At 32.1% G+C, this 26,815-nt stretch overlaps 1 protein-coding gene across 1 annotated transcript in view; it reads right to left on the bottom strand.

Moving 5' to 3' along the window:
- LOC126831518 (titin) overlaps positions 1-26,815 on the bottom strand; it is a 354,899-nt gene that overhangs the window by 17,399 nt on the left and 310,685 nt on the right. The window contains exon 264 of the mRNA XM_056103456.1: positions 122-169. Coding sequence (XP_055959431.1) covers positions 122-169 — 48 coding nt within the window. The remainder of the gene's footprint in view (positions 1-121; positions 170-26,815) is intronic.

Raw genomic sequence — 26,815 nt, 5'->3', positions numbered from 1 at the left:
TTATCACTTGGTTACTATATTTAATAACTATTTTTTCACACTAAGTATTTCAGTCCCTATTCACAATAAAAGTATTGTTTAACAATATAAATGTCCAAACAGGTTATTTTTACAGACTCACCTGGTTTTAATGAATGAGAAGATTCAACTCGTGTTTTATCAGAAACACCTGAAAAATAAACAGAATAAAATTATAATAAATAGACTTATGTTACAATAGATAAATTTATAAAATAATAATGGTAATTGATTGGTTGTTAAACTGAGATCTACCCACTATTCAATAAATCAATTTAATATAACAAATACACCTTGTCAATATTTAATAACATAAAATAATTCATGATTATGTATAATAGGGTGTGACTTATCTTAGTAAATACTATGGACTATATGTGATATATTAATGTATACAACATGACTGAGTCAATAACTTGTCCTATCTAAATATTATTTTTAAAGTATTATCTATAGCACAATAAAGATTTTTTTTTTTCAAATGCATGAATGAATCTGTTCAGTAATGTGTTAGTTATATGGAAACTGATGAAATATTGATGGAATGTAAGACAACGTCTATATTATCAGACTGTGGACTTCGCATTTTAAGTGCTCCAATTGAGTCATCATTAAAGGTAATTTTAGGGTTTAACATTTAATTTAAATTTCAAAGTTCATAACAAGTTTGCAGATGTTATCCCTACTCTTTACATAAACACATTCTTACTAAAATACCTATAACTTAAGTTTTAATTTTTTATAAAGAAATGGGTGAACAATTAAAAACTATTACATTTTAAATGTTCATTTGTTTCCAAAGGAAGCATCTTTCTACATTTACAATTTTAAATAGAGCCACTGTTGAGATATAGTCAATGATGAGATATAACGTAAAATTTTAAACAGTCAACAGTTTCATCCCAAAACAAAACTAAACTTGGTAAACAAAATGACTTCCTCCTAATATTTTAAATGCAAATTTAATCGCATAGAGCATGTCCCACAACTAACTGAATTAATCAATGCCAATTCAACACTTTATTTTGACCTAATCAACAAGGTTTTCTAGGCAGCTCTTTTAAAACTAATTGAGAAGAGAAATCAATGTAGGCCTAAGCGTTTAGAACAGACATGTTACACATCATCACAAACCATGTCCTGTTCTTCAAAAGAATCATATCAACAGAGATCATCCATTCCACAAGATGATTTATTCTTCATAAATATTCTGACAAACTGCCCACTGTCCAGATTATGAAAGAAAGTCTATGCCCTAGAGGTCCTACAAGTATGAAGGGCATGTCAGTGTGATAAAGGTGAACGACATCAGTAAAAAATCAAAATTATCTGTAAATATAAGGTTATTTGAAATTCTCACCACTCATGACATATCTGGGGTGTAGTACGGTTTTATCATAATAAAATATCTTCTGTCTGATTTGTTTTCATTTAAAATTATCAAATATGAAATAAGATTTATAGATTTGAAAGACTCAGCATTATAGGTGTGTCAATTTTAGCAAAAATACTCATTGTTATTTTACCAAAAACATGAATATTATCATTCTTCAAACAAATAACTTGTAAACATGATCACTTCAATCTTTTAAATAAATGTACCTGGTATGTCAGACTTGTTTGTATGAACAAATCAGTCTTTTTTATCAACCAAACAACATAAGTATTTTTCTAGTCAATGAATTTATCAAGAAATAAACCATATCATTTGATATATGTGTCAAATCATTTGATATTGAGTCCTACCCTTTATAATTTTAAATTCATAATTCTTTACAGGAAATGGCAAGTGCATGTACAGTAGGGTGTATGATTATAATATGCAATTGAGTCAACTGAATGTTATGGATTACCGTATTTCCTATTTCTAAATATAGGCTATCTAGTGCATCAAACATGCATATTAAAGGATGTACTACATTTAAATGTCAATACAAGCAAATAAAATTTAACCTTTGAATGTTTAGCTTTGTATTATATACATCTAAACAACATAATAAACTTGTCGAAGTAATTTTCTTTTAAAAAAAAGGAATAATTAATATTATTAATACAACATGACAGAAAGCTTATAAAAACTTTATTAAAACTATTCTTTGGAACCTTAAAATAGATAGATCTAAAAGCATATACATGTATCAATGTAATATAGTAATATATAATACGAATTAAGAACGTATATAAAGTGAATTACATTCAATTTTTAAAATTTTTATTGTATTTTCTATGTGTGAACAGTCTGTATTAACTGTAGTCATGTACACCTGCTTTGTACGTTTTCTGCGTTTTTTTAAACATTGCTTAGTCAATTCTACATATTTAGTCGTTTGTGAATCAGCCATCAGTAATGACTGCAGTTTTAATAGTAGGTAGGATAGTGAAAATCAAGTGTATCGTATAAACCTATTGCAAGTGGATGCATTTCCAAAATTTTGGGATATATAATTTTTAATTGTCTTCATGTTGGAAAAAGTTCAGAGATAGTTCAGCTTTTGACTGTTTTGTTATTCTTTCAACTAAAAGTAGAAACCATCTCTATTTACGTCAAAACTCTTGAACCATACACGATAAGACTTCTATACAGTTAGCAAGTGCTCTCTGAAACATATTATTTTATTGTAATCTGTAGGCAGGACCTTTTGAATAGTTAAGGAAAGTGGCAGGACTCCTTCAATTTAAGGTAACCTTATTGGTGTTATATAAATTTTGCTAAGGGATACCTGCCAACTTTCAATTTTCCTTTTAGGCATTAATGGTCAACAAAGAAACTAAGCTAAATTCCGATTTATCATCTCTTATTTATAACAGATTCTTTCAAATATGTTTTTTCTACGCATAAAAGCATGAATGAACATTTCAATATATCTATTTGTTGACATTTACCTTGCAAATAAACTTTTCAGGCCATAGTATTATACATGAATTCTTGAAACCTTCCTTATTCTTGAAAACCTCTTTACATGAAATTGTTCACCTATTACAAAAATATCCTTTTTTATGGGAAACCCAAATTCTCCATGATTGTAATATCACTCCAAAACATTCCGACAGCCATTACTTCCATAGTTCAAGTATAAACACATAACAAAACATGACAAATATTTTTAATGACATAAGCTTTTCACAAACAATTTAGTAGACATAAACACATTGTACAATGTAATTGAAATGTCACTTATACAACTGTGATTGATCGGTCATTAAAGTGTGGGCATGTTTTTAATTCTTAGACTTATATATAAACTACCTAGAAGGAAGTTACCATTTCTATAATGAAAGATCTATATTATTGTCAGAAAGCGATTAAGATCAACCTGGATACACTAATGTAAAATGAAGCTCTTCCTATTAGTTTTTCAAAAGTTTTTAACAGATATTTAAGAACATGCCAAGAAGCCATAAGGACAACCCATAACATGCAATAGTTATAGTACAGGGCTCATATAACCAGTATCCTAAAGTAACACGTACGAACATACTATGGACCAGAAACCAAGCAGGACATAATCTGTGCCATATTCGAATTGGGACGTAAATATAAAAAATCAATCGATACACAACTGTGCAAGGACCATGCATTGTAAACATGAATATAATCCAGCTACAGTTTACTTATTGTATTTTTTGTATTACATAAAGAGGCCTATAAATGTAAACAGAGAATGTGTCTTTATAAATGTATTGACAGGCTAGTTTGAGTAATGTATTAAAGTGATTGAAAGTGATTGATTTCTTCTTTATATACACTTCATCATGGAAGTCTAATCTGTCAATCACTCTATATATGATGGGAATTATCATTTGATCTCAATGTACATTTTGACAGGTCAGAATGAAGACTATCCTCAACTAAAAAACCCATAATATGACCACATGATTTTTATTAGCCCATGGCCAATTCTTAATGAGCAGAATCATTTGTCACTCCCAGAACTGTTAACATCTACTATTCATAAAACTGTTTTATATACCCATATTTTGAAGAACAAACTCCCAGCTATCAATCAAAAAATATTCTTATAGAATCTCTTTAACCAGTTATTAATTCTAATGCATACTATGTGCAATAATACATATATCATTACAATATATACATGACAAAGTTCAACATCTTGTATGGACATGCACCTTCAAAATGGTGTACATGCAGCCCATAAAGGAGCAGAGGTGGATAAAGGCCTTCGGAGGAGTGAAACAGTGAAAAGATTATAGTGACACTTTTGAAATAGAACAAAAATTACAAGTACATGTATGCTGCAATTAAATAGTTTTATTTCTAGATTATCAGATTACAAAATCCAGAACATTTTACCAATACATGTCTCCACAGAGATTGTCATATGGATTGCAGATCTATTTTTGGACAACAATGCAATACTATATATAGGCCTACTTCTAAGCATTTTTTGGCAGTAATTGTTGGGCCTATTCTTGTGGGCACTGGTTCAGCTGCACAATTTGCAACATAGTAAATCCAGCATCGGAATAAACTCTGTGTTCCCTTCTTTTGGCACGCTAAGCATGTGCTTATTATATGTTTAATGGTTAATCCAGGACTGAGTATCATCAAGAAATATCAACTTTCAGTTTAAATATGGTGTTGGTCACAAATCCCCAAATACCATGATATGTAAGTACTCAACCACAGGCACTTGTAAAATGTCTTTAAAAATAACATACAGCTGAGGCTAAGTATTAGACCTACAGTCTATTCGAAAGTATTCATTCATATTCATGTATCCAAGATAATCAAATTCAGGAGCAAATCACTTGTCTGAAAATGCTTCTTAGTCTCATTTTACAAGCACCATGTCTATATAATAACAGGAGTTATAGTGGTGTGTGATCCTAGTAACTATCAAGCTACTCATACAACTGAACAATGAAGTCAGTAACACTATTAAAGATAAATTCCAACGAAAGTATATAGGGTAGTTCTTTCCAACAAAAGTAACCAATTTTGGTATGGAACGAAGAGACACCCAATCTTACTAGAATAATCCTTAATTCCCTGAATGACGTAAGGAGCACTTCTTACGTGTTGATCTAATAGCGATGATTGTGAGAACATTGAGAGAATTAAACGTCCAGTAGACTCTGCAATTAAGCGACAGATAAAGAAGTTGGAAGAGGATAATCAAAGAATTTACTTAGGCTTTGATATTTATGGTAAAGGGACAGCGACTAACAAATAATACAAGCCATTGTTTTGCGAGGTATTTCATCAAATCACACAGTTTATACGTGGGAAGGCATCTTTAAGCATTCATTTCAGAACAGCTCCATATCTTGAACTGCAAATTCAGACTTACTACAGTTGGGCTATTGCTCCACAGTTTGTTGGCATTCAATTTGCATAGTTAAACCCACATTTAAGAACCGGTAACCAATGAAATTCAAGACTGTTCCTTTAACAAGAATTATATGTACCAGCATGTTTCTATTTTTATATAATATGGTCTACTAAATCTTGTCATATTCTATCTATTAATAATTAATTTATTCATATTGAACAATGTGAATACAGGTTTTGTCAGGTATGGTACATAAAAACGATAAACAACGATCAATATATGTTTATACTTCTGAAAAAAAAATGTAATTGTTCAGAAATTACAATGGGTATTAGTCATGTAATGGATTATTGACAGTAGTATATGGTATGTAAAGTGCACAGTAACAGGTACATGCACCCACACAATGTTCAACACTTAACTAGTGACAGCTTGAGACTGCAATATTAATGGAATATTAATATATTTTTTCATATACTCGGAATGTTAATTTGTTTTATAGATGATAAATAAGGACCATCAGATTAACAGTTTAAAGATGCCTTCCCATGTACAAACTGGGTGATTTGATGATACATTTGTTCTAAAAACATATTCAAACTACATGTAATTAATCTATTAAAAATTTGTTTCAAATCCCCCTCAAAACATTGTATTCGCAGGGTAATACACCAAGCTATAAAAAATCTACTTAAATAAGAAACCATGTTTGTCATGCAACATGGCAGTTGTGGAAACTACCCAAGCCAAGGGACAATTCATTGCATACATGTATAAATGACGATGTTGTCTTTAATCGCTGTCCATTTGTCATAAATATCGAAACCTAAGTAAATTCTGGGATTATCCCCTGCCCACTCTCTTTATGCAGTTTAGTCCCAAAATCTGTTATACAATTAAATCTCTTACTTTTTCCAAGTCTGCATCCCATCATCTTTGTCAACATATAAATTAAGCACTCCATAATTGTTTTTCAGGGAATCAAGTATTATTCTAGTAAGATTGAATGTCTCTACTTTACATATATACCAAAATTGCCATACTTTTATTGGAAATAACCACCTAATATATACTTTCGTAGCAGTGCATCTATAAAAGTAGGCTCGTCCATCAAACTTTTATTGCTAACACCATGGACCTTATAATATATAAGGTCCATGCTAACACTTTCTGCGGATACAATAAATAGTATTATTACATACCCCAAAATAAGGTTGTCACAGGCTTTGTCAGACATTCATCTATTGCCTGTGATTTTGTCTGGCACAAATTTGTCTTTTTTGAGTTTATACTGATTTTATTAACACATGTCCAACACAAAGTTCTAAATTTTAGGCACATGTAGTACTAGTTCAGTAATGGCTGACATTATGTCAGTAGGCTTACATCTAAAATCATTATTTTTTCCTGGCCTGTTATTATATGAGAAATACCGTAATGAGGAACTTACCAATTTGAAAAACAACAGTTGAGGTGTATGTCTTCTTGGCATCTTCCTGTGCATTCATTATCACAAAATACTGTTCAATCAATTTTTATATCCATAAAGCTAGAGTTTATCTACAGCATATTTCATTCAACACAGCTTATATTCCTAAAAGTCCTTAAGTTGGATTATCTACACAAGCATATGTGATATGAGACGAGACTGATAAATTAATCCATGAAGTATGATACAGCACAATGGTAAATGTTCACAGCTAACACATTCCTATAGGATTTTAATAACTATGACAACTTTTCTGAAAAAAAAATGAATGAATAAAAATAACCTTTCAGAAAACGAAACTTGAAAGTTATTCCGAAACAAGTTTGAACCAGCTAGAGAAGGTGTACAGTTACCCATTTACTCCAAATAAACAGTCAATGAACATAATCAATAAAAACTTCAAATATTGAACTTTCAAAATACAAATTGTTTAAATTACCTAGAACAAGACATTACATTCGATGAAAACAAATAAAAAATTCTGAAGATATTAGTTTGTCTGACACCTGATAAACTTCAATAATATTTAAAAGTAATAACATGCTAGACAGGAAAGAAACAATAAGTGCTTGCCGTGCAAGATACGCCCATATTTTGCAAGAGATGGCCAGAGAAGAAGCTAAAAAAACTAGAGGCGATAATCCAGAAAGTTGTGGTGTAATGGTGATATATTGAAAAGGCTTTTAAATTGGATAAAATTGTGACCTCTAGAGGGACCACAAGTTAAAAACATGATTTTTCGTACAATCAGGGGCCATAATCTGGGAAGTTTCTGCCCCATATGCACGAATATCGAAAAGAACCACGATCTGTAGGGAATAAACATATGTTTTAAGTTTCATTAAAATCGGATAAAAATTGTTACCTCTAGAGGGTCTACAACCTTGGTATTAGATACTTTTACACTATTTGCTTATGTGGGGTGGCCATGTTGTTGGGCAGTTCACTAAATTTATGGTGTATCAGTGATATATTGAAACGTTTTTTTTTTCAAATTTGATAAAAATTTGGACCTCTACTGTGTCCACAAGCTAAAAACATGATTTTTCATCCAATCAGGGGCATAATCCATGAAGTTATGGTCCAACACATGCCATTATCGAAAGGAACCAAGATATTTGGGATGTAAACCTATATTTCTAGTTTCATCAAAATCAGATAAAAATTGTGACCTGTATTATAATGTGTCCACAAACAAATTGTGGATGGACGTCCAGCAGACAGATGGACAGTGGCAATGACAATATACATCCACATGATAATGTGGGCAATAAAAATTGCTCAAATAACGCACCTATAGAAAAAATCACTACCGGTACTTTGAAAATGGACACAAAACATTTAGTTTAGATCCAGCAAAACTAGACACCCCAATCACTAGCGATAACGTATTTCAAAAGAAATTTATTTTATTTATGTTAATAATAACAGCATATAAATACAATTTTTGAAAAATAGAGATCATTTGAGCAAGCACAAAATCGCATTTGAAGGCGATCACGACTCTATCCATATATTCTTCTTATATAAAAAGCTACCTGATTATTTCTAATTCATGATTCAGTTAAATTTGTCCAGACAGAAGAATGTTACCACACAAGAAATTTAATAAATTCAAGACTAGTCACTGAATCCACCCTTCCTAACACACAATTAGCCAAAAAAATGAAGTCTACATTATAAGCAAACAGACAAGTCAACAACAAATGTGTCCATGGGAAAGACTAAGAATTCAAGAAACAAGTTGTACCAGTCCTAAGGGGAATTATAGTTCATTATCATTCACCTATAAAATACAGAATGTGACAAGTTAATGACTACAACAATTGTATTACATAGAAAATATGTCACATTACAAGAAACCAAGAAAAAATAATATCTTTAAGTTCTTCGCTAGTTGGTAATTATTTTTCATTTGAGTTATATAGTTACATCAAGGATGTTTCAATTTGATTGTATGCAAAATATAAGTGAAATCTGCTTAGTCTTACTGATATATGAAAGTTTATTGCGGTTTTCTCAGTAAGGCTGATAATGCCTCTTTTTAAAAAAACCAAAGCAACCAACTAAAACAAAGTTGCCAAAAAATAAATTAAAATAATTTGTCAACCACTTACATAATCTATATATTGCATACACCTGTTAGTTAACGAAGAACACAGGGTTCAGATAAGATTTTGCTGTCGGAAAAAATTAGTGGGTGGATCAGTCCTTCATGTTTAAGGGGAGCTTTTGCTCCTGCTCCTCTCGACGCACATCGGCTTTCATTCAAAGGAGTCATTAAAGACTCCTGCAAATTAGCTAAATCGCTCTCCTAAATATTGAGATTAATAAACTACTTTTAGTTTTTGTTTACTTTTAAACTGCATATATTCAAGGTATCAGGAGCTTTTTATGGCTCCCGCACAATTTTATAAACATGAAGGACTGGCGGATTAAGCAATTTCTTTGAAAAACTTTTAAATATTGATAAAATTAGTTCTTTGGTAATGATTCTCATATTTGTAATTCCCTCTAAATCTCTAGGGGGCTTTGGTAACACTAAAAAAGCCCCTTTGCTTAACGAAGTTTGATGTCCTAATCAGAAGCGCCGTGCGATCTCTACCTCACACCAAAATTAACCAGGAAACGAATCTGAAATTCTGAAATTTAATTGAACCAAATCTGTCCCATGTTTTCAGACTTTCGTTTTAACATTTAGACCTATCATTAATACTTTTACATTGACACATCTACTGTAGATATGTTTTTTTCTGCAGATCAAATCCTTAACAGCCAACAAATAATTGTCGCGAAAAAAGAACTATCTAAATTAAGAAAAGAACAGAAATTAAACTGGCTTATTTCCGCAAATTTGGGGTCTCTATCTGCTAGTTTTTCACACATCAAAATTTCTCAATGACTGTGACACGATTTTGTTATGAAGAAAAGTGCAATTTCTTTACCCGTAAAAAGCAGACGACAATTTATCAGGCGCTCATTTCTTGTAAAGAAGAAGAGTAAGAAAGTTGTCTCTTTAATGTATAGACGTTCACATTCAAATTATTATATATTCAAACGTGACAAACATAATTTGTATGAATAACTGCGAATTCTGGTACAGTGTAAGATCAACAATGTTTTGGTCATCGCATGACATAATTATTTTCAAGGAGTGGCCTAATTGTTGTGGTATTTCATCAGTATCTCACACCAAGTGTCTTATCCGTCCCATGACACGTCCTATAACAGAAACTTTTCATATATTTGATTCTGATTTGATAAATTAAACCCATATCATTTAAGGGACATTAAGCTTTATTTTTTTATTGTACTATAGTATTAAAACAAACTTATTTTCAGTAGACGTTAAACTTTATTGAAAAAAAGCTTCAGAGATTTCTTTTTATGTACAATTTCTTTTTATTAAATTTTGAAGCAAATTTTAACTTTTACCATCACCTTGTTCACTTTAAAAATCATTAGCATTTGGAGGATGTTTAATTTAGATTGAATATTTTTAAACTGTTTTCATGTAGGTAATTATTGCTAGAATAGTTGAGTTATTGAGTTATTCAAAAAAATTACATTTTTTGGTGAGAGTGACTAATAAGGACTCTTTTAGGTAAAGATATGGAAACACAACCACAGTTTGGAACTATGGAATGGTGTCATAACTGATGTATCCGTACATGACACCTGTTATTAACCAATACAAAGAAAAAGTTGTGTCTATTATAATAACATCTAGAACAGAAAAGATTTGACAATTCCGAAATAGCTATGAAATCATAGTAAGCTACATTTTTATTCTTTTAAATTTTAAAAGATCTTATCCATAATAATCACAGCAGGTGTTGAATGAATAGGCCTAGGCCTACTTACAAGCAGCTTTTCTTCACAAGTAATACATGATTTCATAAAACAAACTATATTAAAGGAGCTAAATCGCTAATATTTTGGAGCTAGAAATTGGCACAAATGGGTCGCAACACATATAATAATGTCATATGAATTTATATAAACTGTTTTACATTTTATCATGTCCGTTTTACTGTGAATTGTCATCAGTTATGTTCGGCGAAATACGCCAGTAGTCTCAATCGCAAGCCAGTTTCTAGCATCTGGTTATTAGTGTCAACACCGATATTATTTATTGTGCATGCTCTCCAAATAAGAACATGATATCACCGTTTGACATGACTTGTGGAATATGTCTAGCCTCATTCTTTGAGCACCTTGTTACAAATGGCGCTGAAACGCATTATGGTACATGATTCGTGTACCAATGGTAAAATGTTTATTTTGTCTTAAATATTGGCTATCAGAAGCCCATCTTTTCCAGGTAAGATCACAACACCAATGCTGATTTAAGTTGCAAAAAAATTTGTGTTTTCAATGTCGAAGATTTTGGATGATATTGAGTTACGGACTTAGCTACTTTAACCAAAACTATTTCAACTCATTCCTCAGTCAGTACATTGGAATGTTTTTAATCCTCTATAAACATACCGTAATGGATTTTTTTAAGAAATTCAAACATTGAATTGATATAAATCAATACACATTCCAACTCAAAATCAAACTGAAAATTAATACAGAACTATAAACTTTACCTTAAAAGTAGTAAACAAGATATCACTGATTTTCAACTTTGCCTCCACGCCTAAATTATTTATCACTGGATAGTATGAAGACAAGTAAACTACTAACATACTATCTGAATGTACCATAAACTATGAAGTGAATCATATCCACACAGATATAGTGTCACCTGTCTACTACACCACAGTCTTGTTTGTAATGACAAAAACCTGGCTAGTACAATACACAGTGAGAACTAAAAACACTACCTTACCAGACCAGCTTACTTGATTGATTGATGTATCTGAATCCTTATCACTATTCATTATTTAGTCCCTCATCCTAACTATAATATCTGTGAGCTTCCCATTTGCTTTTTTGACCTAAGTTAAAAGTCACTGTCACTTTTAGTTTGTCTACTCTTCAAGTGTAGCTATTTAGCCTTTAGACTCATCAACAATTGGCACATGATGGTAAGTGTGGGAGTCTGACATAATATAAAGTCATTGAGTAATGACTTCTTAACAACTTTAATAATATTGAAAATTAGTCATCGATAAAATATTTCAACATCTTTAGACAAACTGGAAAAATTCTATTTGATAAGATCAACATACCTTTAATAAGTCTTGTGGCAATATTTAGAATGTGATTATAAGAATAATTAATTTGCCTATTTTAAGTTAGAAAAATTAAAACCAGTTCTATTTCTGATAAATAATTCATTTCTTTTCAGAAGTTATACTTATTTATTATCTTCATTTACTTTCAACACAAATGTACTTTCATGTGTCACAAAATATTTTGTTTTATGAGTATGACATTACCAGTCCTTTTATTCATGTCTCATCACTCTCATGACAATGAAACGTCTTCTCATGTATGAAATGGGTACATATTTTTTATTGAAAAAGATTTATTGAGAATTTATGTATGAATGGAGGTTTTAATCTGTTCTGTCACAATAGTCTCTATTAAGAATATGTGTGATATGCAATTATTATAATAATAAAATGTAGTGTTTCCTCATCACATATATTTAAGTTGAAACTAGTTGTAGTCCTATGTTAAGTAGCTAGCAATATATGAAACCACTCCAATACAAGTTTATCCTATATATATAGTTTATATAATCTTACCTCATCCTGCATTGAGTCATAAAACATGTATTAGTGAGATGAATCTAATAACATAATTACTTTAAAGGGATTGGGCATTTCTCAACTCTTGGCCTATGGTGACATTTAATACTATCTAACCAATGTTCATAAGGGTAGTAAATATCATCTTAAAATATGTTGACATTATCTCTAATACAAACAACCCATGGATTTAATGTACATACATACACCCCTTATAGAGATCTTTTCTTCCTTTTAAAAATTTGAGGCGAAAAACATGTTGACCACTCAAAAAGCTATTCACTCTGGAAACACCAACAAGTTATTCACCCCTGGTACAATGTTATTATTTGGTCATCTGTTTTTATGATATAATCAGAAGCTCAAACAAAGGCTATTCAAAGGGATTTTAAAATTTGGTCATTTTTTTTTCGTTTCTTAGGAAATAATTTGTTATACTAATTCAATGAAATCTATTAATATTCACAAATAAACAAACAGATAAAGAAAATATATTCATTTGAAAGATTCACGGTTTCTAAATATATGAACATACACAAAAATGGTCCCAGAATCGAATATTAAAATAGCATTGGAATTATGAATAGGATATTTGAATAATAAAATCAACATTCAATGTGACCATTAAAATGACTATGTACTAACACAGTAAAAACGAAATGTATACAGCCCAATGAGTACCGGTACATTAAATATCTAATGCGGATTGTTATATGTATAATAGCAGCTATATGGAAATCTGCACGTCTGCAATACATAAAAGTATAACATGCAAATATATTATGTTTGTAAGATGAAAAATATGGATCAATGTAGGCCCATTTTCTGTTTAGCTTTTGTACTGCAAATTGATTTTTATGCAAAACAGTACATGTAAACATTTGACATTTATTTTATAAACTGAATGTGAGAAAAAACATTATCCTATACTGATACTATTATGTGACATCATAATACTAAAACATTGGTTTGATACAACAGTGGATATCATTTCACTGTATATTATAAGCTTGGACTGTATAATTCCTTTCAAGTCAGCTAAAATTATTAAGATAGATGTATTCAATATACTTGTAGCTTTGAAAAGCATGTCAAGTTCACTCTTCTATATCCTCTACAAGTCTGGTGTTACTTCAGAAGCTTAACCACACATGGTTTTTACAATTTTACAAGTGAATAACAAACCATAACTACTGCAGTTTCAATAAAGAAATAGAGCTATTTGAATAGACTTGCTTTTTCACTATCAAATAGATTGCACACACAGAAACCAAGCGAGCTTAGTAGAAATATTTTGAAAATATAATCGCCTCACCAATATAACCACAGAAAAACACAGTTTTAAACTAATGAACAAATAAAGCTTACTTTCCTGTTTCTTGTTTTTATTTGAATACATCAAGACTAATAGGAAAATCAAAAATGAAACTAATTTTAGGTGTTCATGAAACTTTATGTATGTCCTGGAATGACTTATTTGAAATGAACATGGATATTGTCTCAGAATAAAATGATCCAAGTGGAATCAGCAATTTAAAAATCATATATATAGGGCCCCAATGTGAACATTCTACCTCAGGAGCAGTGCTTTGATTATGCAGTATAGATAAACTGAATATCACACAATGTAATAAGAATTGTTTTGTATTTCTCTTGCAGGCACTTTTTTCAAGATTTTGCAAGCTTCCTTTGTGAAATATTATCCATGTGAAATCCACAATCAACCAGTTATCAAATCCTTGAGACTTTGACGCAACTAATTCTTCAAGGAGGTAATTAGACCATTTATTATTTCACATTACTGTTCATCCCATTGCCCTAAATCACAGAATTCAAAAGCTCAGGTGGGTATAATTTGATTTTAATGTCGGGTTAAAAGCTTTGCTTTATGTTCGAAATCTTTTTTATGCATATTGATTTGCAGAATATCAAATGCTTATAGTAAATGTTTCAAGCCAATAATCTCACATTGTATTGATGTACTTACCGATAATGGTATGTGAATAGAATAAAAGAGCTTATAACAGGTTTAAAAAGTATATATATAATGCATGAGGATTAGATTTATAAAACCACCAATGTGTGACATAATTCTTTATTGTGGTACCTGCCTATTAGGTTCACACACTATATTGTATATTACAAGTTCAGTAATTATATGTTATTGTCACTTATTAATACACCTGGTGAATAGTTTGTTAACTATTGATAAAAATAAATCCATGTATACATTGTTAATTTACAGTTATTTTATTAACATTATAATAGTTATCTACATGAAGCATACTCAGAAACCCTGTAATCTCTTCCTACCTTAATGTATGTTTCTCAGAAAGTTCCACATGGAAAATAAATCACAACCCATGTAAAAGTTACCACTAAAAGTCCTTCAACTTTCACAGTTTCAAAAAATCATGTAAGAGTAAGAAGTTCTGAAAGGGCATTGGAGAAAGTAGTATGGCAAACAGAACTGACCATTTCTTTCCATATCAGTATATATATATTATATTTTTGAGAAACAGTTGACTGTGGGTTATTTGACACTAGAGTATCTGCTTTTGTATTGTGTTTTAAAGATATATCAATAATATTGTTCTTAATACATAAATACAATAAATTACACCAGTTTGGCAGAGCTTGTAACGTTCAAAGATATCTTGTTTAGCTTACTTGATTTTGCAAAATACATGAATGTGTATTGATTAAATATATAAGTCCATATAAAACTATTAGCAACTTAAAATAAGGACAACTTTATGTAAACTTTTACAAAACTTGTATTACATTGAAGAGAATTTTACCAGAAGGTTTGGGTAGTTTTATTACTGTTTCATTAACATACACTTCATATGTTCAGTCTCCAGATATTTTTATTACCACTTAAAAAGGATATATACATACTGTGGTTAATACATCTTAGATCTTACATTTATTGTAACTTTATGACTGGGTAAATTTGATATTAAAGATATAAAGTGCAAATGAAGAATAATAAAGAAAAAATATTTTATAATTTTCATTTGCCACATCTCTTGTTCAAAATCAGTAAAATATAACAGTTTGGATGTGGTAGAAATACTTCTTCACAACGGCAATGTCAGTCATTTTATGTATAGGTAAATATGAAATAAAAGTTCCCTGCAGTATAACTTCTCCTTAATGTAGATGATCCAGCTTTCTAAATTCTAACAAAACATAGGTAATGGCGACTCAAATCGTATTTTAGGGGATTTCTAGGAGTTAATGATCAAGTGCATCTTTTATTTTTTAAAAAAGTGATCAATGAATTCAGACAATTCAATATGGTGACAATGATGTTGGTCGAATTTGTGTATCGGGTGCTTTGAGTTAATCATACATATACATGTTTAAGATAATTTCTAAGGGCCTGACAGAACTGATGTTTTCTTTAATTGAGGGAGGTTCGATTAACTGTCTTGTCAGTGTTTAGATATAGAAACCAGTGGACCATATTCTTTAAATAAGTTTTCCCATGTAAATCAAAAAAAGCAATGACACTGTTGATTTTTAAAATGATATGTATTGGAAGGCTAACCTGTTTGATAATTTTGTTCTTAGTGGTTTGTGGTTCAAAGCAGGCAAATAATAAACCTGTGAATTTATAGCACTCTAAAGGAAAGTTTTCATTTGAATATTAGCATATTTTAGTCTTCATTATTCAAATTGGGAATGGAAATTCTGAAAAGTTAGAAACATTTATATTTTTCACATCTGGCTGAACACAACTTAAGAGATAAACATCAATTAGTCAACTTTTTCCTCCACTTCAACAAAAGAATCCAACTATCTTTCTCACATATCTAAAGCTCAAGAATTTAACCATGACACAGCGCAGAGTGCTGAATGATCACTCGGCTGAGCAGGAACTAGCAGGGTTCAGCAGTGTGAGATCACTGAGATGAGAAGAGCTTCGACAGAAGGAACATCTGCCTCACTTCAGGTGACATAATGAGGAACGCTTCGTGCACAAGTGAAATAGATTTGGCCGAAAACTGGCGCTTGAAGAATGGCAATTCTTGTTCCAAGTCCCTATACAGTTCCAGATACGTAGAAACTAGCTCACCATCATGTGATATATACCTGAAAATCGGTCCTGGCGATCAAAATCATGGGGGGGACAGAGAGCTATTCGTCCCACCCCCTTCCGATTCTAAGGGGGGGACGTGTCCCCCGTCCCCCCCTAAATCCATGCCCATGGACATAATACCTATTTTATAATACAAAACATATTTATTATATTATTAGGCTGAAAGGAATTTTACTTTTAGGGTCTAATACGATGTTAATTTAATGTACATGTGTAATATCATCATTATCATCATCATGGTCTATGGTTGTGATATGCTTTGCTATAATATTTAATTTAAGGTTATCATAATAAAGAGGCATTATGCAGGATTTAGAGAAAGAAGTGTATGTTCTTGTTTTACTAGTTAAAAAGTGGATAAATAAAAATGAATACCGGTATGTTGATAATTTTAGTCAAATTACTTTATTCTGAGCAAAGTTATGAATGGCTACTTTCATCAGGTTTTGGACAGCATATGCAATTTAATTTGCATTTTTTTTTGGGGGGGGGGCATGGTGACTAAGTGGGTAAGACGTTGGCTCGCTAGCCTGGAGGTAGGGTGTTCGATCCACCCATGGTTTATTACAAATCATAATACTGTAGCTATATCTTGTTCTATACATGCTAGTGCAGAAATCGTGGAGAATCTCCTATATCTGTATCTGCATTGAATACAATTATTTGTCACGGTATTGCACTTTGTAAGAGTAAATTATCAGGCACGTAGCCTGAACTGAACCCTTTCCATTGGACGCAATACGAAACCAACGACCAGCGTGCCCGTATCAGTATGGGCGCCCCATAAAGCCGAGTGACATTGGTTGGACCCCCCGCTAGCTATGGGCCAGAATAACAACAGGAAGATGAGATGATATTGACACCTTGTGTAATTATAAGTCTGTGTTAGACATGCCCAGAAAAAGTCACCAATTTTAGAATATAAACTTGAACATATATGACTGTTAACTGATTGATGGAACAATATGCTTTGGCAGTCAGTATTTGCCATAATTTTAATTCGACCACAGTTACATTGTGTCAGTTAAAATTAGTTTGTATGCAAAATTTGAGATTTAGCTGCAGATCCATCATTTAGATAGTGTATGGTTCTGCAAATACTTGTGAAGCATGTTTTGCTCCAAATAGGCCAGTGCTTGGATTTTCAACAATTAGGTGAATGTTGCAGGCATATGAAATTATTTAGATTAATTTTCATTTTGAAAGTGAGTATATTTCCAAATTAACAACTAGACCAAGTAACATGTGATAGGCCTACTGTCAATTGTTTAAATTACACTATAATCAAATGATAACAATAAAGTAAGTTTTAGATTACTGACTTTAACACTGTGGCAGAAAATGAATTGAATTTATGTCTTTCTAGAGAGGGGATACTCATCAATGTTTTGGTCAATGATGAATTACAAATGTAAAATACATGCAGATAAATGAAGACTAATAAGACCAGTAAGGGCATGAAAGTGTCATACAGAATAGGGAGGTAAGCCATAAATGTCAATCAAATTGCAGCTCCAAATTATAGTCCAAACTACACAGTGAAGCCAGTTCACCAAAATATTTGAAATCTGCAATATTACTATTCAAAACGGTCTTCAGACATTTGCCATACACATTTGATTGAATCGGGCTTGGAAATGAATGAATTCCATCTGTCAAGGGTTCTTTAATGTACAGAATGTGTACATGAGACAACATTTTTTCTGTCCCATACAAACACCTTTCTTGTCAGTTGCACAAGTGCTACCCCAGATAAGTAGGAACCAGGCATGAAAAATCTTGATGTTTGCTATGTTAAATATTCACCAAGAATATAGCTGATCAATAGAAGATCCCTGGTCACAAAACGACAGACAACATAGACGTATCTTCAATTGAGAAATGTATTTTTTCGGGGAAATTGATTTAGTTTAAAATGGGAACACAACTATGGGCTAAAGTAGCCAAGGTTTGTTTGTTTTTAGCTGTGTGTGACATAGATGCATTAGGAGAACTAATCTGCAGAACATAGGAAAATGTAAAACGTAGGCGTAGTATAATAGATTGATAAAAAAATAAAACCTGTACAATATCTGTATAAAGCCGATTATTGTCACTAACATAACAAATTCTTTCCCTAAATCCAGGGGGTGTTTAAGCTTTTTATATTCATAGCTACAAAAATAAAACCTTGCCTCAATGATTCAGAAAATGTATATTGAGAAAAAATGTCAACTAAATATCAACAATAGATTTTGACATGAAAATAACAGACTATTGACATCAAACCATGGTAACAAAAGATAAGCTAGAGACTTTGAACACAATATAATTTATATGTGAAATAGAAAAAAAAACACACACAAACACTCTATTTATGGTTCTAACAATAATAGATACATGTCATTTCATTAAAAGAAAAAACAAATAGAATAATTTAGATGCAACTTATTCTATTAACAATGCACAATGTAAAATTCCTGAATTTTTATTTTAAAAAGAAATGAAGATAGCTTCATAATAAATTCGCCATAGTTTTATCCAATTTGTAGCTGAGAGTTTTTTGCCATGGTGAAGTCATCATCAATTTAAGAACTCACTGTTAAAGTATAACATTACCTCTCTGAAACTGGACATACTTTTACTTCTCAATATATATATAAATCTATAAATGTAACGGTATGTATTTTATAGATCTTTCAACTATATCACTTCAGCAAAAATTAATTAACCACACAAAACAATCATCTTAATATTAATCTTCTTTACAGTCCTCTGGGTTACTCACTAAAACAAATATTTTTTTCCCTTTGTGATAAAAGAAAATATGGTTGGTTATCTCAAAGTGGTGATGAAACTGGGGATAAATTTGAACAGAGCTTTACTTTGTTTACTTGCCAACAGATTTCTCATCTGATTTCTTGAGAGACATTTGATTTTCCTGCTGTAGGAAAACCGGTAGGAAATGAATGTATAAAAGGGAATGTGTGTCTAATTACTTTCTTTGTGCAATGATGGATATGGTGGTTTAAATCAAAAGGCATGAATATGATTAATGTAATAAGGAACAGAATGACATTATTTTGTAATTGACCTGCATGACCAGTTGAGTAAAAATATCTGATTTCCACTGAGGCTTGAATTCAGAATAATTGTAAATAACATGCTCAATAACTGCAAAGTGTTCACTTGATATGAATGTAGTACTTACCATTCATCCTTTATATATAAAAAAACGAGCATCAGCAAACTCCTAAAATTATTCAGTGGTTGATTCTTCTAAATAGTTTGAATAGTTTTACAGTCAAATACATACAACCTCGGTATATGTACTTGGGGATCCACTCAGTTTTCAAATGAACCGACTCATTACACAAATCCATGTAAAACTTGCGTGCACATACATGATATTTACTCTGAGCTGTCTTCCTAGCCATTCATAGATTTCCTTTTAGATAAATATTAGGAAGTGTCTGACAATTTAGCTTATATTTACTGATATAATACTTAATAGCAATCAGATAAACTATTCATTCCCAAATACCTATCATCAGAACATATTAATTAGTGTTATACAGTTCACCTGATTTAATCTGGATTATGTCTTAATATTCTACTACTGTATTTCATACTCTTTATAGTTAAATGATTTATTTGTAAGGCTGCAACTTGAAATTTAGGTGTAAATTGTAATCATTTTTCCTGTGGTATTTTCAAGGAAAGGCAAACTGTCTGTTTTCATCACAGTCTGGTATAACATTTATCATGGGGATGTTTTTTTGGAAAAACGACATTCATCTACAGTTGTACAACAGATCAGCACTGTAAAACACTCTACTGCAGGGTGAACATTTGCATTTATTCTAAGAATATACTATGTTTTAAATTCCGCAGAAAATGGTTGATAAAATGATGGACTGTATAATACTGATGTAATTGATTTTTGATTTGTTGTTGGATTTATACAGACTTAAAGAACCACAACTCTATTTATATGTGGATATTTCTGCTTAATATCAATCACTGGCTGTTTACAAGAAAAATACAAAATATACTAACACCTTAAATTTTAGGGGAGTAAAAAAAATCAAAACACTTCATTCTTAAGATATGATATTCAGTATTTTGATAATGGAAAGTAAATTCTCAAAACAATAACCTTAATACTGTGGATTTGTATGAATCCTATGACACTAAAAGGACAACAGACTGTTGAGGTCAAACTCAGGTCTCAATAAATGATAACAACCTATTACACAGGTCCTAAGGATTATAAACAAATTCCCAACAGCTCAAATTATCAAGATTAACCTTTTTATTGTTCAGTTTTCACTTCAAGATTTTAAAATTCCACAATACTGGCTGTTGACCTAAGGTAATGAATGGTTCATGGTCATTTTATGTAAACCACATCATAGCATAAATGTATGCATATACAGTGAATGAAATTTTGTTATAAATGAAAATAATATTATATTGCCAGTGAAATAATCAAGAGATAGCACCATGGTTTTCATGTGGACAATTTTTTGCAGGTCAGTACCTGGCTTGTATTGAAAATTTGTCAGTCCATGTCTGTTTTTCTTTTAAATCCAGTGATCATCATTTGCATTTTTTTTTTTAGACAATATCTAATTTTTACAGGGCTTGATCCACATTAATGTATTAAATTGATTAAGTAACATTTAATTAAGAAAAACAATAGATGTTGAATGTTGTCAAATTTTCAGTTCATTATATCTGAACTTTGTAAATACTGAATTGAAAGTGAACCAATTTTAGACTCCTAGTCCTTTTGGAGATTCAACTTTCAAAATCCTGCAAATGACAATCAGCAGCTTGAAATAAGTGAAATACACAATTCAATGGTAAGAAAGCAAGAAATAAATAAAGAGATTTAAACTGCTATAATTGTATCCATGTTAAAATGTCTGGTTGGCAAAAGTTTGAAATAATAGTACAACATTTATTATGATGTGAAAGCTATTTGAAACCCTTCCTTTCTCGACCCTTTGTTATTTATGCAAAATATGTTGACTATAATTCATCCTTGTGATGTCTGAAATTAAACAACTTTTTTTTAACCATATTGTTATGATAATATACAGGTTTTCAATGAGATATGGCCAGAATCACAGTGGTGGAAGACACTTGATGATTTAGTTATTTAGAGAATTTATAAATCAGAACATATAATACTAGTTAGTTAAATGGGTTTTCACATACTAGTAACTAATGATTTGTTGTATTTTTTTTTTTTAAATAGGAGAATAGAAACATGGGTCACTTCGCTGAACACTAAGACATTAATTCATTTGCTTGGGAAACTGGCGTGTCTTGCATATGATCTACAGACCCCACTTGTTTCTGGGTTTATAGTTTTGGGGTTTAATATGACATTGTATTACTATACTAAAAAGCTTTGGCAGATAGTAATGTTTAGATCTAACTTACAGTTTGTCTTAAAAGAGAGAAAGAGAGAGAGAGAAATGGGGTTTAACATCCACTTGACACAAACTAGGTCATATCGGGACTAACATATGGTTTAATTTTCTTTCAATAAATCGCTTGCGCATAGGGGTCTTTAGCAGTGGGAAGAAACCGGAGGACCCAGAGAAAACACACAAGGTTGGATTGTCTTAAAAGATTTATGTGCTAGCTGTGTATGACATTGTTTAACTATAATATAAAAGCTTTCACAAATAGAAAGGTTTCAGCCATTATTTTTATTTCTTAAAGAATTTTGTTAGAAATGTTAACCCATGAAGAGTTATCTCCCTTTTGTCACTTGAACTTCTATTTTAATGCTCAGGTATTTTAAGATTAGAAATACACATCAAAATCTTGACATAATATCATCTTAGTTATTTGTTGATAACTTTTTGAAAACATTTATTATACTGAATATCATGTCTTAAAAGAATGAAGTGTTTGGATTTTTTTTTCTCCCCTAAAATATCAGGTTTTAGTATATTTTGTATTTTTCTTGTAAATTGCCAGTCATTGATGTTAGGAGAGAAGAGAAAAGTTTCAGCCATTATTTTTCATAAAGAATTTTGTTATAAATGTTAACCCGTGAAGAGTTATCTTCGTTTTGTCACTTGAACTTCAATTTTTATGCCCAGGTACTTTAAGATTACAAAAACACATCAAAATCTTGACATAATATCATCCTTGTTATTTGTTGATAACTTATTGAAAACATTCAAATTATAAATGGATAAATGGTGATTGTAAATTTGTAAATCTTGTTTGTGAGATACACTTTAATTATGAATGTAGCTACATCAGATCATGATAATAACATGAGAGATTGATATTGGGATATGAAATGAGGCTATTAAAAATCTGGGGTCCGTATGACTCCAACAGTTGTGTGGAAGATGCAAAAATTATGCTGAGGTTGAAACCTGAACAACAAGAAGTTGCAATTTCATTACCGGTATTCAAGAGAGCGCAAGTGCCAGAGCCATTTGAAGCAGAATTGCAACAAGAGTGGAGAATGAAACCACAAGTAGGCATTTCGGCACTTATCTCCTCCATGCAGCGATGTAGTAGGATGTGTTTTGCTGCTGACTTTTGAGTTTTACCACTTTTGTCTATGTTTCACTGTAACATAAAGATGTTATGGCCTTTTGTGTCGGTAAATGTGCAGCCTACAATCATGCCTAAAAATCCCCTTTCAACTGCATTGTCTCGCCAGAACTTCCAGTCAAGCTCATGTATAATCCAACATGGACTAATTACCAGTGACGACTTCACCTTGTTTTGTCCCTGACAATTTTTCTAAACATTTCAGTCTAGCAGTAAATATTTTGAAAGAGGGTCAGGAGATAAACAGACATGTGAAGGGAATATAACAATGCCTCTGCCTATCAATATCATTGTCATTACATATATAAAAAAAGGCTGGTGGCCAAATGGTTAGCATGTGCGCGCTGTATCATAAGGTCTGTCATTGAGTCAACTGGCGTGGTTTCGATTCCCCGGTTGTACGTGACAATGAGTAGGGTCGCCTGTCTAACCTCATGGGTTTGCTCCGGGTCCTCCAGTTTCTTCCCACTGCTAAAGACCCCTATGCACAAGCAAATTATTGAAATAAAATTGAAGAATGTGATGGTCCTGAAATGACCTAGTTTGTGTCAAGTGGACGTTAAAGGCTCAATACCACTCTTGTTGTAACTGAATAATATGTCCCAATCTTTATTCTGGTCAACAATTTGTACTATTTTAGAATATTTCAATTAATTGATGATACAAATTTCATCTTAACACACCTTATTTAAAAATTTTGAAAAATTCAACATAATGGTTTGAAACATCTAACGTAAACCTTTTCAAATGAAACTTCGATTTAAAAAAATATTTTTGAACCCTCTGGACAAGTAAAATTGGATGTAATGGATAATTTACACATCAGGTATTACACTTAAACATCTAGTACTTAGATAGAGATATTATTTATTTTCCGGTGCTTTCAAGCCAGCAAGAGTGTTATTGTCCCTTTAAACCCTATTTCTCTCTCTCTATAAAAAAAAATCTGGATGATTAATACATTTATGATTTTTTTATTAGATAATTGTGGTATGTTTGGCAATTTAAGATCGTTAGAATGTTCAAAAAACCTTATGTAGTCCAATATATGGCTTGAAACACCTAAGTCAAATGGCAAACGAATTATTTGTTTTAATCTACAGAATCAAAGTTATCTCCCTTTAGTCTTCAAAACCGGTATTTTTCAGTTTATTTTTCTGTTTATTTTTTTATATTTTGCATTTTAGTCTTCAAAGCTGAGGTATTTTCCTGCTTTTTTTAATATTTTGTGTCTAGATCTTTTTGCCTAGTTCACAAATTCATAAAAAAAATCCTTAAATTTGATACTCTTGTATGTATAATATACTCTTGAAATGCAAATACCTATGCAGGTTGTGATATGATAAATAGTCATGGACACTTGACATGCTTTGAGAGTATGTTAACAGATGAAGAACTTATCGCCCCAACAGAACCACTGAGCTGCAAGTGCGACACGCAATAGCGCCATACAAGTGGGATGGGTTGATTGTCAAATTTGACACTTCAAGAAAGGGTTGATGAAAACTGCCGCGTGCTGGTTTATCCTATCCATGTTTGCTTTCCTGTCGGTTCTTGCATAAGATTTACTGTTTAGCATATCTTTGCTTTAGTGTGTTACGTTTAGTTTGCACTGAGACGTCTTCAATATGATGAACGTCTACGTGCTATTGACATGCTTCAAATGGGCTCTACACAGCGAGCAGTAGCCAACATGCTTAATGTGTCACAGTCTGTGATTAGCAGACTGTTGAACCTGTACCAACAAACACACAATGTTGATGTTAGACCTCGATCAGGTCGTCTTAGAGCCACTACACGAGCCCAGGATCAATAACTTGTACCCAGGAATTCAAGTAACACCCCAAAGGATTAGAAATCGGCTACATGCAGCCCATTTGCATGCGCGACGACCGCATGTTGTGCCTCCATTAACTCGCCAGCACATGGCAAACAAGCATCAATGGTGTAGGCAGCGTAGAAATTGGGGTAATCGTCAATGGTCGCGTGTAATGTTCTCAGATGACAAAAGAGCGTATAATACTGACATCCAAACTCTCATTTGAACCACAACTAAACATAATATCAAGGCAGTATATCGAACTTTCAATCAAATTGACTGACATGCCGCCTCGCTCAACAGCGGCTCGCTTCGTACAATCTATCATTTAGCCTCGATCTAAAATTATTTCCGGGAGTATGACGTCAGCGTAATGGTTGATCTCCGCTTACGACGCCATTTAAAAATTTAATCAATCAACGAAATCCTGTTTAAATCCAAGCCGAATCCAAGCCATCCGTGGGTCTACAGAGTTGATTTTGTGCTTGTTGTGTAAATAAAGATCTAATTTATAATTTCTATGACATCTGAAGCCTAAATAAAGACTTGCAATAATCAGATTTAGCTCTTGCATAATGTATGTTTAACGGACTTGCATATTGTTCAAGGAAGGGTTACTGCTGTGTACTACCATGACCACATCCTGGCACCGATAGTTCTGCCCTTTGCTCAACGTGCAGGTCGACATTTCATCTTTCAAGATGATAATGCCCGTGCCCACTGCACTCGTGTCGTGAATGACTTCCCTTCAGCGTCACCATATTGTCCATATACCTTGGCCAGCCATGAGTCCTGGCCTTTCCCCTATAGAGCATGTCTGGGACATGATTGGGAGACGTGTTCATCGACGTCAACCGACAACACTGCAAGATTTGGCCGTGGCACTGCAAGAGGAGTGGGTCGGATTGCCCCAAATCGTGAATGGATGGTTGATTAGGAGCATGCCACAACAAATTGCTGAATGTCTGAGGATTGGTGGAGCAATTACTCATTATTAAGACAAAAATCAAAAACGTCCATTTTCACTTTTGACAGTGTATCTCTTTGCAAGTGACCCCGGTTGTACGTGACAAGGAGTAGGGTCGCCTGTCCAACCTCTTGGGTTTTTCTCCGGGTCCTCCGGTTTCCTCCCACTGCTAAAGACCCCTACGCGCAAGCGAATTATTGAAATAAAAATTGAAAAACATGTTAGTCCCGAAATGACCTAGTTTGTGTCGAGTGGACGTTAAACCCCATTTCTCTCTCTTTGCGAGTGAAATGTTGCCGTTAGATAAGCCGCCCATATGAACTGTTTATGTTCATGTGTAGGCAATTGGCCCGTTATTAACATACACTGGTTCCCTCTAATAAAAACAGCAGTGCATTTCCGCAGTTTTCTATTGTTTCTGCATATCCCCTACTATTTTTGAAGAGTATATAACCAGGATGTTTTCATGAATAAATATGTATTTATAATGGAGTAGTACATGGAACATGACATTTTTGGTGCCCACAGAGAGGTATTCATAATTTTTACTAAATTAAATTACATAATGGAGGAAGAAAAAAGTAACATAATGAATCATTTATAACAAGCATAACTTTAAAGATGCAAGAGCTAAACCTGTCTGGTCTTTATTTTGGCTTCAAAAGTTATATAAACTATTATTTAGACATTTATCCACATGACAAGCCTATAATCAACTCTCTAGACTATCAGATGGCTGCGACTTAAATGGGTTAGAATTTAATGATAAAATCAATATCTTATTTTTAACTATTTTAATTTTATCTAAAGTTTTAATACAGTCACTAAAAATTTATGCATAA

This window comes from Patella vulgata, chromosome 9 (genome assembly GCF_932274485.2).
Source record: "Patella vulgata chromosome 9, xgPatVulg1.2, whole genome shotgun sequence".
NCBI lineage: Eukaryota > Metazoa > Mollusca > Gastropoda > Patellidae > Patella > Patella vulgata.
Note: the sequence above shows the minus strand (reverse complement) of the source record. Positions and strands in the feature narration are given on the sequence as shown.